At 33.9% G+C, this 16,511-nt stretch overlaps 1 protein-coding gene across 5 annotated transcripts in view; it reads right to left on the bottom strand.

The window, feature by feature from the left end:
- Positions 1 to 15,434, bottom strand: part of LOC148949696 (uncharacterized) — a 33,740-nt gene extending 18,306 nt beyond the window's left edge. For 4 of the 5 annotated variants that reach the window (XM_089093672.1, XM_089093675.1, XM_089093673.1 and 1 more), the window contains exons 1-2: positions 7,298 to 7,416; positions 2,488 to 3,574 (exon numbers count right to left, since the gene is read on the bottom strand). In XM_089093672.1, coding sequence (XP_088949798.1) covers positions 3,260 to 3,574; positions 7,298 to 7,348 — 366 coding nt within the window. In that variant the 5' untranslated portion in view covers positions 7,349 to 7,416 and the 3' untranslated portion in view covers positions 2,488 to 3,259. Of the gene's footprint in view, positions 1 to 2,487; positions 3,575 to 7,297; positions 7,417 to 15,416 lie in introns of those variants that run through there. The other variant, XR_016142155.1, reaches the window with a different exon arrangement.
- Positions 15,435 to 16,511: the final 1,077 nt, after the last annotated feature.

The raw sequence follows: 16,511 nt of genomic DNA, 5'->3' as shown, positions 1-16,511 counted from the left end.
TAGAAGTCAGGAGGTGTTCTTGAAGGCATACTATGTAGACGGCTACCCTCCAATTGTTTTCGACTATTGAAAAGAGCACTAGCCCTTTCAATTTTTCAATTTCCATTGCATGAGCTCCTTTCAAAGTTCCTATGACAACTCCTTCTATACAAAGTGACCTGGTCTAAAAAAAATAACAATAAATAAATAAATAATACATTGTGCCCATATCACTCTTCACTTAGGCAGCGATATTGCTCTGCCTATGATGTTGCAAATACACATATATATGCAAATATGCATATAGATTCTTTCAATCTAATTAAACGTACCCCTTATTGTGCCTAAACAAATTCAACTTAATGCTGTTAGGCGTTCTTAGGATATCACAGATGCATCTTTTTGACAACCTTGAATGCACACGGCAGGGGTCATAAAGAAAAAACGGACTAACAGTAGGACTTGCAGAACTTTCGAGTCCAAGAACAAGGAAATAAATTATAGACCTCTTCTGAAATAATAACCATTAATACCACCAGCACTCAAGCGAGCGGTGTTGAAACTTTCCTAACATTGCCTTTCAATTCTACCTAAAATATCTGACAGAATTTCGATCAGAGCAATGCATAACATTTCTATCTACGATTCTTACCAGAATGTTGTACGGCGTGTCTGGTTTGATGTAAAAGCAAGGAAAATAAGTAATCGAAAACAGTTACAATTTAGCAAAACCAATAACGTATCTATAGAAGACAACAGTAAAGAAAAACTTTTCACTAGATACCAAGCACTATTCATTTACTTTGTACATTCACTTCAAGAAAGGTACTTAAAATACAATAAAGAAGAAGAGAAAATAACATTTAAAACGGAGAGTAGATAAAACGTATAGATACGTTTTTTTTCAGTAGTTTCTTCGGAACATTCGAAGATGAACTACTACTTCTTTTTAGCAGTCAATTCAACCTTCTAAACAGTTGTCTTCAAGACTTTATCTTTGACATCACAGCACTATCTAGTCCTTAAGTGACTTCTTCCAAAGGACTATCTGAAACAGTTTCCTTTATCGAGAGCTCTTATTACTTTCTTTCTCTATCATTTTCTAATCCAACTATAGATTTTTCTTCCATTTCAAGACTTTCTATTAATGCACGAGTCTATTTTTCTTCGCGCTGCTTTCTCTTTCCTCTCCTTTCGTCTCTTTTGCTTTCTTGAATGCCAGGTTTTCAAGATTTTTACCATATGCAAATCGGGCAGATCTTGCACGGGATAAAATCTCAAAGGGAATAGTATACAATTCAACTTTCCCACAGTCCAGCTTCAGTGTTAAAAAATTATTACACAGTGACTAAACTTGTATATTCTGAGTATTAAGGGTAGCGAGAATATTGAGAGTATTGAACGTTGTATCATTTATCTTTAGCCTTTTTTTTGCTTCATTCCAAATCTTTAGGAGGATCTTTGATTCTCCAAGATTTGAATACAAAAACTCTTATATGAAGCAGCAGTAAAGACGATAAATGGCAGCTTAGTGAAAATTAACTCCGATTCAACCAACAACACTATATTCTTATACTCAGAGATACTTGGTAATGATAACTCTCCAAAAAGGCTCAGGCTGCTAATGTGAACTTTTCAAGAAAATTTCAGGGGGGTGTTAAGTGGATAATTTCACTTATCCGGTCAGTATTATCGCTAAAGATGGAGGGTGCAGTGAAGAATCACTGGTATTACCATCCTTTTTATCGAGTTGATACTAATGAAAGTGTCATTGACATTAAATTAATAGGAGTTCTGAGGAGTCTAGATCATTTTTTCAACAAAAATTGCCAACTACAGGAGCTAGTAGCATCCTCTTAGCGTAGATTAATGAAAAATACCCATCCTTAGTTCACTTTTCTTCAATCTTTGCATATGACCCATTAGTATAGAAATCACGTACAAATTTCCCAAAATGGTGTAACAACTATGGCTGGATGTTCATACAGCTTATGATATCTCAACAACATTATCTTTATCAGTCTCGACTACCAAAACTTAAGCAGTCATGATATACCGGATAAAAACGTGCATCCATACCAAAAAGACACAAACAGATCCAATCTAGATTAAGCATTATTAGTTAAGCGTTTTGACGTTGTTTTTTTATTAAAAAGTCTTGTGACATTCTGAAGAACAAAGCTCTACCTCAAAAAAGACGGAACTTCACCATAATACAACCACATGCTACTATGGTAAATCACATTATGGTAAATCAGAAAATCTTATATACCACCCCGTCTCTCAACCCCCTCCTATATACTCTTCTTGGAACAAATGCGTAAACTAAATGACGGTACTATTTTTCTTGAGTTAAACAACCCCAAGTCTTCAGAATCAACACAATAGAATGTACTTACTGATTTTGATAAATATAGACTCAAACTATCTTGATTTAAAGTACAAAGTATATTTTTACAGCCACTGTCTAATATTCTATCTTAAAATAATAAAATAAATAACACTTACTTTTCAAATTCCTCAGAGAAGGCCCAGTTGCAATCCCAGAATCATCAATCCCGGTCAAGTCTCGGTCGGTGATGTTACAGCAGGGCACCTCTAAAATTACCAAATTCACCAAATTGGTTGTTATGTCTGTAAATAGGTCATCGTCTACATTACCATAAAACAGAGCGGTATCACAGCGGAGATTTCGCAAATTGATTAGTTTTGTAAACATAAGTTTCAGACAAGGTTTCTCAAATTTTGAATAGCTCAAGTCCAGATGAGTCAGTTGTATATTCAATGGTTTATCAAACGCAGTCACACAGTCACACTTTAGTTACGTCACACACTTTGGTGCACCAAGGGTTATTCCTTTGTTTCCTTTTAAACTGAATGTTTTCAATCTTTTCTGTCGATAACAAACATCACTAAAAGTTCTATAAGTAATCCTTCAAACACAATTTATGTTCAAGTTCCCCAATTCAGTTGGATGAGCAGGAATTTCTTCAAACCCAGAATCAATGATATCAAAACAAATCTCTAGATTTAATGATGTTAATCTCGGATCTGGTGTTTTGCATATACTAATTAAATCACATGCAAGTATTCCAGAACAGCTAAAATCAAGTGATGTAAGGGTTCTAACTTGTAATGTAAAAAGTGATGTAAAAGCTAAAATCGAGCGATATAAGCATTCATTACTGCGTGTACCTGCGACAGATAGATGTTTAAGATTTGACATAGTCTTAGTCAATATGGTGTTAAGATCTGGCACAGGCTTGGTCAATATGGTAGATTAAAATGAGAAAGTACAGAGAACATATAGCCTTATATCTTTCATCTTTATTTCGAGGCGCCTTAAAGTTGCAAAATTTGTGACTCTACTAGTTGAGCCAGAAAATAGTTCTTTTGGATAGTAATACAAGGTGAGACTTACTAATGAAGTGCAACAAAAGACAACTTTTGTATAGATTGTCTTAGGAAAATTCGAATTCACATAAAAGAAGTCATCAAGGTCAAAGGTAAGATACTTTACATAATCAGCCAAAGGCTTCCAGCGATTTAATAGTTCTTCACATTCTTCTTCTGATAATTCCAGGAGTTCAGGATCCTATATAAAATATATATCTGTTCAAATGTTAAATTGAGAAAAAATAACTTAACACAAAATAAACCAAATGGTTGAATATATTGGGTTTTTTTAATAAAGCTGAAATTTTTTCTTTGTTTTCTTTTTCAGACATTTTTTCTAAACTGTACACCCTAGACTTTGAAGAATAGCTTCTCTGGGGTAATTTAACTCAAAATACTTTTTACCACTTTATGAAAAAAATAACAAAAACTTTGCCCCCTTCCCTCTAGGTTTAACCCCCCCCCCCCTAACCTCCTCTCCGTTTTTTTCTAAATTGATACCACTAGATGTATGCACTAAAACTAAAGATTGATAACCAAATTAAAAAAGATGAAATAAATTGAACATTACGATACAGCTTGGCATCGTACAAGTATTATAAAAACAAAATATATATCTGTATAAATAAGTCTTAGACAACCTCAAATTCGTTTTTGAAGACTGAGATAGACCTCCCTACCAATGTACCGTTCTAGCCCGATCACAAAGAGAGGAAAATGTTTTACAGATATAAAAACAAAATCAGTTGGATTTTAGAAATTAGAAAGTTATTTTGCCTTCTTTTATTTGTAACTAAATTTATTGCGAACATTTTACATAGCCTCAATGACTTAGTGACTGATTTAGTCATTAAGTGACTTAATGACTGATTTAGACCTTAAAACTTGTTTGGGAGTAGTCAGCACATTCATAGATCTATCCATCATACCTAAGCAATATCTTTTTTTAAATGATCTTAGTGAAGGTCATTTCCCTCCTCGACTGCCTCCCTAAAAATGTCAATTGTAATGAAGCTTTCGGTCATGAGCTTTTTAATGAGGACACTTACCACACCCACTACATATCTATTCAAAGTTTTTTTGTACCTATCATTATTTTTAAATAAAGCTGGAATTTTTTCTTTGCTTTCTTTTTCAGAGATTTTTCAAAACTGTATCCCCTTAAACTTTGAAGAATAGGCCTACTTTTATTGGGGTGTTTTTTTTTAACTGGTGCTTCAATAAAAAAAACGACAACTTTGCCCCCCTCTAGATATGAACCCTTCGTTAAAGATTACCCGATTACCCGCTAAGGATTACCCATAATAACCTGGAGTTTTCTAATTTTTAACTTAATGGCTATCTCAAAATTTTATCGGATGGATTCGGGAAAAAAGGGGCGCGGGGGAGGGGGGGAAGGCTAGTTGCCCACAAATCTTTTTTTACTCTCAAAAACTGAACTAGAACTTTCAATTTCCAATCAAATTAGCCCTCTCTGAAGTTTTTACGAGCATCCTTGCCATAAGAACCATATATTCTCCCAGGGCATAACTTACAATGCCTTCGGGTCATGGGGGGCTGTGTCGACCCCAGAGTTTTCGTTATATGGTCTTTGAGTTATTTTTGTAAAAATGGCATTTATTGATTTTTGTTCGTTTCAAGCTTGATTTGCATATTCAATTTACGTTTCACTCGTTTTAAGATTTATTTACGGTATTCATTTAGATTAATATCTATTGTAGGGGAGAGTGGTATATGCAGGGACGGGGTATAAGGTGGAACATAGTACTTATCTGCCATCTAGCATTCTTTAACAAATTCAATAAAGTCACCTAGTATAGTTCATTCAATGGTGAACATGACAGTTTAAATCATTTTGGTAAGTTGCTATTTTTGTTTTTGAGAAAATTGACTTCAAAGTTTCGGCTATACCCCCAAAAAAACATTTGGGCAATATTTTTTTGTGTTTTATTTTGTAATGGTTTACAGAAACTGTGTGTGTAAGATAGCAAACGAAAGCTAAAACATCAGGCCAGGTTGTGTGGCCATCTTGTGGAAAAATATGCAAGAGTAAAAAAAAATCGGACAAAATTTGCAAGTAGAGGTCGCATGATATATACTGGGACAAGGACAACTGGTATGTAGGGGGACATGATATACCACATGTTGGAACCTTCAGTTCTTGTTTTTTCAGATAAAAGTTCTTTCTTTTTCTCTTTTTTTGGTTCGTAATTTGGTTGTGTAGGCAGTTAAAGTCACAAATTGTAACTGTGTAGTTCTACGGGTGAATCAATTTTGGTCGAAATTGACGGGAAGAGAAAAGGGTAATAAAGTTGATTCATTTGAGTTGATGTTGCAATGTAAACATTCCCTAAAACCTACGTCTCTTATTTTCTACTATTATAATACTGAAACAAGATTGCACCATCCATATTACATGCCAACCGAATGTGACACCTGTGTATTTTAGAAAATTAATAACTCCTGGGTGTTATGGGAATCCAGGGCATGCGTTTAAAACCACGGTAGGGCGTGCGTTCAAAACCACGGTAGGGCATGCGTTTATAATCCGGGAGGGCAAGTGTTTGAAACAGGAATCCCCCCACTACTTAGAGGGGCATGTTTCCCCATGATGTCCAAAAAGTTCAAAGTTATCAAGATGAGACTCTCGGAAATATTGAGACGAAATGTTGAACTTTAAGGATTTCTTGCTAGTTTTTGGGATTGCAGAAGTTTTCCATACTAGAATTCTACGAAAAAAACAAATAAACCTTTCCCCTCCCCTTAACTCTAAAAGTATAAAACCTATTGTTTCATTTTTGTTTTATTGTAAACTATAAATTATGAACATTCCTTGGAAAGAACTAATACAATTAGACTGAATATTTGACGTAAAATGATATTAGTTGCTGACAGCTCAGTAATTCAAGATTTATTTCACTGTAATTATTATCTTCACTTTCAATTTTGTAAGAACAAAAGAAAATATTTGTACTACAATCAGTTTTCAGTAAAGTGTAAATGTCACATTAGGCATTAGACAGTTACAGTTAAAGGAGAAGGAAGGGGGCAGTAGCCAAGCTTTTGATCGTAGTGATTATTGTAGGGAACTTTACTTTTCTTTGAAAACTTCTTTTCCGGAACGTGTTTTTAAAATTAATTTCTGTCAAAGTATTTTGTCAAAGTTTCAAGTTTTTCAACATTCCCCATTTTAACATTAAAGCTGTTTTTATAGCATCAGAGTTTCATCAAAGTATCAAAACATCAAAGGGGTGTTTTTTTTTCATTATTAAAGTTTCGAAGTTCAACAACTCCTCAACATTACCTGAAAGTAGTGACAAATAAATGTAGTAGGAGTTGCAAGCAATTACAGTTGCAAGTTAATGTAGTTGAAAGTAGTCAGAGTTGAAATCACAACCAGTTTCATTTGTAAGCTCAATAGGAGGAGCGGCAGTGAAAATATCAAGTCAATATCTTTACCCGTTCCTAAGATATTGCAAATGCAACTTTTTGGGCAAGAAGGAGGGTGCCCTTCGTTCGTTTTTCAACATACCTCTCAACGTATATTTAAAGTTTCAACTTAGTATCCTTAGTCAATCTTTAGACATTGTTCTTGTGTCCTTATGAAAACTTTCCTGCATATAGTGTGGTTTGATTTTATTTTACATCTTATTGACATCTTTTTAACATCCTGCTTGACATGCCCTGAGAGTTTTATCTTAATACCCTCAGCTTGCTCTGTAATATTGCAGATACACCTTTTTAATAAATGGGATACACATAGTATGTTTAGATTTATTTCAACATGCCCTTCAACATTCCGCAAAGTTTCACCTCAATAACCCTAGCCTTTTCGAACACACCTACAAGCAAAACCGCCCTCTTTTCCTTATGATAAATCCCCAGGTAAAAAAGGGCAAATTACATGATTTAAAATACCTACCCTGAGGGCTATGGAGTGCATTGCATCCCCTGAGGCATAGTTACTAAACATTCTGACTTCTTTGACCAAATTGCTTCTTCAAGATTTTGATAAGTGATTAGAGAAAAAAGCATCTAAAAAGGGCAAGGGGGCTGGTTGCCCTCCAATAGCTCTTCACCATCCTCCTCAATACGCCCTGAAATTTTCAACTTGACACCCTTAGCTGCTCGGTTATGTCCTTCTGACAATCAGCACACACACAGTGTGTTTTATTTCGTTCAGCATCCTTCTCCAAGGCTTTGGTTGGGGAAAGGTTTTGCTATCCACATAAGCATAGCTATTTGAGCTTTTGACAGTTTTTGAACAAGGTGTCAATGTCAGAATTTTGATCATTTGTTTTGGAGGGAGGGCAATTAAAATAGAATTGGAGGAAGCTGTCGGCTTTAAGACAACTTTCCAACACGCCTTCAAAATTTCCTAAAAGTTTCAACTCAATAAAATGAAATATTTTAAAAACAGCCATTTTTAAAATGTTTCAGACACTCCTGTTTGACAAACAGGATGCTTGATTTTTTGATTTTTTTGATTTTTTTTGAAAAACACACAGTGTTTTTTGATTTAGTATAATATACCCCTCAGCATTCTCCAAAGATTCAGATTAACGCCCTTAGCCTTTTCGGATGCCCTTATATTACTTTTGACTCTTAAAAAGGGGGCTATAACTTTCGATTTTCAATTGAATTAGCCTCCTCAAAAGTCTATTCGACCACCCCTTTGATCAAAAACTAAATTTCAACAATATAAAAAGCTTGTATAGCTTACAACCCTAACCCTGTGGACAGGGGGAAGGTTATCAAACCCGGAAGCATGATTAGTTAACTTTTTGACCATTTTGAACAGAATGACTATTTCAAAATTTTAATTGGACTTATTTTCGGGAAAAGGGTGGGAGTGGTCCTACTGTTTGGTATTTAAATATCGTATCCGTAGGAATGGGCTAATTCATGTTCCAGAAACCCAAAATATTTTCACTCTCGGTCAGCCATTATGACGTATTCTGAAGCAAAGAACGAATGAGTTTTGGTGGGTCAAGCAAAAAATGATTCTTTGCATGAAAACGTGATAGGATGAACGAAGGGTAAATTTTCGAAGTAAATTGAGGTAAATTATACTTGCTTACGAAGTAAGAAAGGTAAAGATTGAGTTGTATTTGGGACAAAACATTGCCTGTCTTATTTTCGACTTGTGTTTTAAAGGCTCTTGCTTACGTTTTGGTTCGCAATCTGATAACACTGGCATACCGAAACCAAACCCAGGGTTGCCATCGGTGACACTTTGTGTCACTTCTGACACTTCTTTTTAAATGGCACTTTTCGGGACACCTGACGCTGTAAGGACACTTTTTAGCAAAAGTGGCACTTTTTTTGCTAAGTAGCACTATTTTACAAAAAAAAAGAATTTTTTCAGACAAAAAACCAGAAGGAAAACTGTCAATGTAGATATGCATCGATATCCTTTTTCTGTCCCCACCCCTCGCTTTTGTTGCCTCTTTTGTTAAGGTTTTTTAAGTCCTGTAGCCTGCAATCAGTTGGTCGTACCAAGTTCATCACATTATAGCTTCTTATCGGTTAGAGAAATATCTCCTGTAAAAAATCCAGCAAACAGGCTCAGAACTGTTTCTTATCAGAGAGATGCAATAGGATGTTCTTACGGTAAAAAATTCAAGCAGACTTCGTTCGTGTTGCAAAGCATTTATTTGCAAGGTAAAAATCGGGGGTTGAGGGGGGCGCAAGACCCCCAAACTAAAAACCTTAACAAAAGAGGCTGCAAAAGCGGGGGGTTTGGGGGATGGCAGCCCCCCAACTGTACCTCCTAATCCCTGTACGTTTTAAGGTTCGAACTTATGACTCAGCCTCTTTAGAAAACGTAGTTCTTTCCAAATAATTTCTGCACGTTTTTGTACAGTTTATTACTTATTATTGCTTGACTAACTGTTAGCTGATGGCGTCAGGAGTTAAAGTGGGGGGGGATGCCTCCCCCCCCCCAAAAAAAACCGCCTGTTGAGCCGAAGTATTTAATAGATTGGATTTAAAAAAGAAACTGAGTTTCTTTTTTAAACTTTAAATTTAAGAGATACTACTTTAAATTCTATATATATAAAATTTACTCCTACGGGGAATCAAACCCGGGTCTTCCGCATGACAGGCAACATGCTATCCAGCACTAATTTTGATAAACTTTAAATTATAATAAGGGTGCAGAAACTCAGAATCTAGTAAAGAAGCCCTCTTGTCTAGGCCTATGCGGAAGGAATGTATATATATAGGGCCAATAAGGGTCTTAACATGATATTTAACAAAATAGACTTTCTACTCTCAAAATTAGAAAAACTAAAATTTGCTCTTTTAAGTCACTAAAGCTAGTTCCCCACCTACAGGGAGGGGGTATGGCCCCCCTCTGGAATTGGAGACTGTACAGTAATTATGAGGAAACCAAAGGAAAAAGTATAAATGTTTTGTAGTTCATATTATTGACTTACAAATAAAGTGAACATACCACTTGATGCCTTTTTTATGCTCTTTACAAATATAATAATTGCCCTAACGTGTAAATATATACCCTGAATTGTAACCACACAAAAAAGTTATCAACACTAGTTAAGTTATTGAAAAGTGGTTAAAAACATATACCTAATTTAAGAATAAGTTATTCATGAGTAACATATTCCAGAAATACTTATTTATAAAAATTCAAACCTCATTTATCAGGCAACTCAAATATAAACTGTTTTCCTATTGTTTCAAGTTTTTTGAATGCCATCAACAAAAATGACGCTAAATTTTGCAATTTGAAACTTTGCCATTGACAATTCATGGTATATTCCAATTCAGGGTATTAATTTGCAAATTAGGAGGGTGGGGTGGGTAAATTTGAATTTCTGATTGAAGCAATTATTATATTTAAAAAGAGCATAAAAAAAAGGCATCAAATGGTATGTTCAAATTATTTGTAAGTCAATAATATGAACAGCAAAAAATTTACCAGAAAAAGACCAGAGTAGGAAAAAAACATAGAAAAAATGTGAATTGGCCTGCAGTTGGCTGCCTGCCAATAGGCTTTGACTGATAAAAGAAGCAATATGGGTTATAATTTGTGACTGAATGACCCCTTTCCAGTTTACCACAAGTATTTTTGTGCATTATTTGGTTGGAGTTGAACAAAAAATATCAAGTTTTTCATGGTGATGAATGATCAGTAAATAGCAACCCCTATCAATCAGGAAAGCATAAAAATTCAAATATTGATAACATTAAGTAAAAAATTGGCTTTCTCTAATTTAAACATATCAATATTACTTAGTGAGGTTCAACACCTACAGTCTGTTTCAAATTTTTCATAAGTAGGCTATTGTTTTGTACATTTTTATAGGCTTTGACTGATAATAGAAGCAATATGGGTTCTAATTTGTGACTGAATGACCCCTTTCCAGTTTACCACAAGTATTTTTGTGTATTATTTGGTTGGATTTGAACAAAAAATATCAAGTTTTTCATGGTGATGAATGATCAGTAAATAGCAACCCCTATCAATCAGGAAAGCGTAAAAATTTAAATATTGATAACATTAAGTAAAAAAATTGGCTTTCTCTAAATTAAACAAATCCATATTACTTAGTGAGGTTTAACACCTACAGTCTGTTTCAAATTTTTCATACGTAGACTATAGTTTTGTACATTTTTTTGTAATTATTTTAATTCTTTCATTTTTATATACTTTTACTTTACTTAACATACTTTTTTGAATTACCTTTCAAAAAATTATTGTCTCTAAGCCTTGCTACCCATCAAAACCAGACTGAGAGTATTGAAATATTGACTGTTTTTTCTGCATCAACAAAAGTATTCAAATCTTAAAACTATACTATCTCATTAATTACATTTAAACAAATAACAACAATTTTTAAACTAAATGTAAGGAGCAACTTTAAAACTTAAAACAAACTAAAATTATTCTGTATATAACAGGGACTGCTCTCTCCTCAACTAAATGCGTAATATAAACTTCAAAGCCTTGGCAGGAATTTGGTAAGGTACACAATAGGATGATCCTTTTAGCTCAGAGACGATTCTCTGGACTTCAAACTCCAAAACAGGATCCAAAGCCATCAATTTTTGACAAGAGGGACTGTGGTACTCTTTAAAGTCACTGGTAGAAAAAGCACTCATCAAAATACCTTCAGAAATTTATTTCTCTATGGATGCAAAGTAAGAGCAAAATTCATCCATTATGACTTGGCTATTAGGTATTACTGCCCCCTTTAGAAATTAATGTTGTCTATTTGAAAGTTATATCTTTTGGAATTCGGATGAAGAACTGTGTTTTTAAGTTGCCAGGTTTTGCTCATATTCCTGCCGAAATTGGAGTAGTTTTGTATTATCTTGTAAAAACTACTCCAAGAGTGCTGGCTACTGACCAATCACTCAGCAAACAGCAGGACTCAACGTTCAACCACCTTCTTGGGACCTGCTGAATGAAACTATTGTATGGAACGCCTTTCTTTTTCTGGCATTCTGAAAAACCAACACATTATGCAGGCCAGCTAAGAAAAAAAAATGCCCTAAGATGACAACAAAGTCGGATGACTCCTCACCAAATTCCTGGAGCTCTTTCAGGAATGCGTAGTACACAACATAAATTTTGACTAGTGATTATACAGCAGATTGTGTCTATAGATATGACATGGCCGAAAACGTGAATTCTGATATTAATTTCTCTGTTCTTCATTTAAACAGTCAAGGTGTATGTTCTTCTCTAAATAGTTTGAAGTCTCTCATAGATAATTCTTCTCCTCAGAATATTGGACTCTGTGAAATATTTCTTCAATAGGGCAATGATATGTTTTTAGATATTTCCAGATATAACTTGAAATTTGGAAATAGATTGGAGAATAAAAGGTAGTTTAGCAATTTATATTCCTGATTACCTAGATTATACTTGGCGCAGTGATCTGTGTAAACATTTGGATGGAATTTTTTAGTCTATTTCCATTGAAATTTTTATTGACAATGAGAGAACCATCTTTGGGGAAATATACCACCTGCCAAGTGGGTTGATTCCTTCTTTCCTAGGAATTTTTTACAAGGTTATGTCTGAAATATCCAGAAGTAATTATGAAATTATCCTTTTAGAAGACTTCAAGGTTGACCTGTTAAAAACTTCATCTACAACTTCATATGACTTTTTTTCCTCTGCTTTATCCTTTCATAAGTTTCTTCGAATCACTATAGCTACTAGAGTTACTGACACATATGCCACATTAATTGACAATATTTTCTCTACTTTAATGCCTAGCTTGAGCTTTGTTATGATCTCTGACCACTTTCCATGCATTACACATTATTCAATCTCTGGTCTATCTTCAGTTCCTTCCCCTCCTTGTTATTTACCATTCTGTTACCAACAGCATCAACTTGAACAGTTTAAATTTCGATTGCCTGATACCTCCTGGGAGTTTCTCGCCAATTCAAGTTGGTCTGTTCATAGTCTTTTCAACAAATTTTATGATTTAGTCAGAGGCCTTTGTTGACAGTTGCTTTGCAACCTCAGCTTCTAACACCTCCAAGCGTTCAGTTCCTTGTGCCCCTTGGGTGACTGCAGCTCTTCTTAAGAGTACAAAAGGAAAGACTTATTTGTGGAAGGCATTCAAGTCCTCTAACTCTCATCCTTATCTTGAAAAGTGTAAAAAATATAAAAAATTCATTGAACTAAAAATATAAAAATTTATTGAACTCCTTAATTTGTAAAGTCAAGTGTATTCATTACTCTTAGGTGTTCTCCAAATTCGGCAGGAATATGAGAAAAACCTGGCAACTTATAAACACAGTTTTTCATCCGAATTCCAAAAGATATAACTTTCAAATAGACAACATTAATTTCTAAAGGGGGCAGTAATACCTAATAGCCTAGTCATAATGGATGAATTTTGCTCTTACTTTGCATCCATAGAGAAATAAATTTCTGAAGGTATTTTGATGAGTGCTTTTTCTACCAGTGACTTTAAAGAGTACCACAGTCCCTCTTGTCAAAAATTGATGGCTTTGGATCCTGTTTTGGAGTTTGAAGTCCAGAGAATCGTCTCTGAGCTAAAAGGATCATCCTATTGTGTATCTTACCAAATTCCTGCCAAGGCTTTGAAGTTTATATTACCCAATGAGTTGAGGAGAGAGCAGTCCCTATTATATACAGAATAATTTCAGTTTGTTTTAAGTTTTAAAGTTGCTCCTTGCATTTAGTTGAAAAATTGTTGTTATTTGTTTAAATTTAATTAATGAAACAGTATAGTTTTAAGATATGAATATTTTTGTTGATGCAGAAAAAACAGTCAATATTTCAGTGTCTCTCAGTCTGGTTTTGATGGGTAGCAAGGCTTAGAGACAATAATTTTTTGAAAGGTAATTCAAAAAAGTATGTCAAGTAAAGTAAAAGCATATAAAAATGAGAGAATTAAAATAGTTAAAAAAAAATGTACAAAACAATAGCCTACTTATGAAAAATTTGAAACAGACTGTAGGTGTTGAACCTCACTAAGTAATATTGATATGTTTAAATTAGAGATAGCCAATTTTTTTACTTAATATTATCAATATTTGAATTTTTATGCTTTCCTTATTGATAGGGGTTGCTATTTACTGATCATTCATCACCATGAAAAACTTGATATTTTTCGTTCAACTCAAACCAAATAATACAGAAAAATACTTGTGAAAAACTGGAAAGGGGTCATTCAGTCACAAATTAGAACTCACATTGCTTTTATTATCAGTCAAAACCTATTGACAGGCAGCACACTGCAGGTCAATGCACATTTTTTCTATGTTTTTTTCCTACTCTGGTCTTTTTCTGGTAAATTTGTTGCTGTTCATATTATTGACTTACAACTGAAGTAAACATACCACATGATGCCTTTTTTTTATGCTCTTTACAAATATAATAATTGCTTCAATCAGAAATTCAAATTTACCTGCCCAACCCCCCTTGTGTGCAAACATATACCATGAATTGTCAATGGCAAAGTTTCAAATTGCAAAATTCAGCATCATTTTTGTTGATGGCATTCAAAAAACTTGAAACAGTAGGAAAACATTTTATATTTGAGTTGCCTAATAAATGAGGTTTGAATTGTTATAAATAAGTATTTCTGGAATATGTTACTCTTGAACAACTTATTTTTAAACTAGGTATATGTTTCTAACCACTTTCCAATACCTTAGCTAGTGTTGATAACTTCTTGGTGTGGTTACAATTCAGGATATATATTTACACATTACAGGGGTTGGGTGGGTTAATTTGAATTTCCAATAGAAGCAACTATTGTATTTGTAAAGAGCATAAAAAGGCATCAAGTGGTATGTTCACTTTATTTGTAAGTCAATAATATGAACTACAATACATTTACACTTTTTCCTTTGGTTTCCTCATAATTACTGTACAGTCTCCAATTCCAGAGGGGGGCCATACCCCCTCCCTGTAGGTGGGGACCTAAATTTAGTGACTTAAAAGAGCAAATTTTAGTTTTTGTCATTTTGAGAGTAAAAAGTCTATTTTGTTAAATACTATGTTTAGACCCCTATTGGCCCTACATACATTCCTTTCACATAGGCCTAGACAAGAGGGCTTGTTCACTAGATCTAGAGATTCTGCACCTTTATTATAATTTTAATTTTATCCAAATTAGTGCTTGCAAAGTTGTAGTTATGTACACTATATATATTACAATGCAGCTATTCTAGTTCAGGTATGCTGTAACCTTTGCTTCAATTATCATTACATTTTTAGAAATAGGAATTGCATTTTTCAGAACTAAAACCAGAGAAAAAGTAGCTGAAAACTTAAAATTAAGATATAATGTTGTTTTTTCCAAATTTCAGTAGGTAGCCTATAGATATGTCAAGTAGGTTAGGTAAATTTTTAAGGAATAGAGGGTTAACATAGTAGCTTGGCAATACCTTCCCAGAGTATATTTTCAGCCCTTAATTCATCACTGAAAGTTTTATTTTCTTAAACTAACCCCCTATCCCAGAGAGCAAAAAGTAGCTTGTCTGTAATTTTAATTCCAAAGTCTTTCCATTTTCAAATTTACCTCAATTTACTTCGAAAATTTACCCTTGTTCATCCTATCACGTTTTCACGCAAAACAATAGCTGCGTTCGTTTTCGTCATTCTATGGAAATCAAATCCTCGGTTTTGCAATTAAGCCGTTCGTTTTCGCCGTTCTATGAAATGTTTTGCTTATAAGCCGTTCTTTGAAATGCCGTTCTTCGTTCTTATTACCGTCGTTCTTTGTACGACAAACTGAGCCTCATACTCCGTTCAACAACATTAGTTTTACTTTTGGGAGCCAAGTTTTAAAATAAAAAAAAAATTACAGAGAACAAATTTATTGAATAATTTAATTTTTTAGATTTTGTTGATGGGGTCTTTCATTTAAAAAATGGTAGTGATTTGTTTTTCGTATATGTTTTTCGTTAAGTTGAACCCCTTCTGATTTCTAAGTGTTAAAAATTTGAATTTTTTTTTCAAATTATTTGATTATTTTTATCCTAATATAAGAAATTTGTATCCTATTATTTGATTAAAATTTCAAGCCATATCAGCCTGAATGGTAGAAATCACCTTGTCCGAAAATTTTCTGACCTGTCCGAAAATTTACTCCAGTTTTTCTGACTTGTCAAAAATTTTCGTACATGTCAGATTTTCTTTTCAAAACTCAGGAAATGTATTTGCAGATATTTAAAACCTCATAAATTAGGATTGAGCAAAGTTGTGAAGCTGAAAACAGGCTTTTTGTACTTCATTTAAGCAAAAGACCTGTTTTGCACGGTTCCACTTTTATAACACAAAAATCTTTAAAGGTGAGCAAAAGTCACTGCCCTATAAAGGAAAAAGAGTGGAGATAGATACTTGAAAACACCTTACCGGAGCATACTTTAGCATATAGACCCATCCCGTAAAGTTTTATTTTCTTAACCTAACCCCTTTCCAAAAAATTAAAAAAGTAGCTGAACTAGACTTTTACCAAAAAATTCCATTTTCCTTGTGTCCAATTGACCTTGTGTAATAAAAAAACACTGAATAACTGCCTTATTAAAAAAAAATCAATGAACAAGGGAATAAAATGCGCCCAGACTTACTTTTCCTATCTCTAAGTCACCATTAGCAAGTGCAAAACATATCT

This window comes from Artemia sp. Qi Xiang Cuo, chromosome 8, assembly GCF_049724085.1.
Source record: "Artemia sp. Qi Xiang Cuo chromosome 8, ASM4972408v1, whole genome shotgun sequence".
In the NCBI taxonomy this organism is placed as follows: Eukaryota; Metazoa; Arthropoda; class Branchiopoda; order Anostraca; family Artemiidae; genus Artemia; species Artemia sp. Qi Xiang Cuo.
The sequence above is the reverse complement of the archived record's forward strand: the minus strand, read 5'-3'. Positions and strand labels throughout refer to the sequence as shown.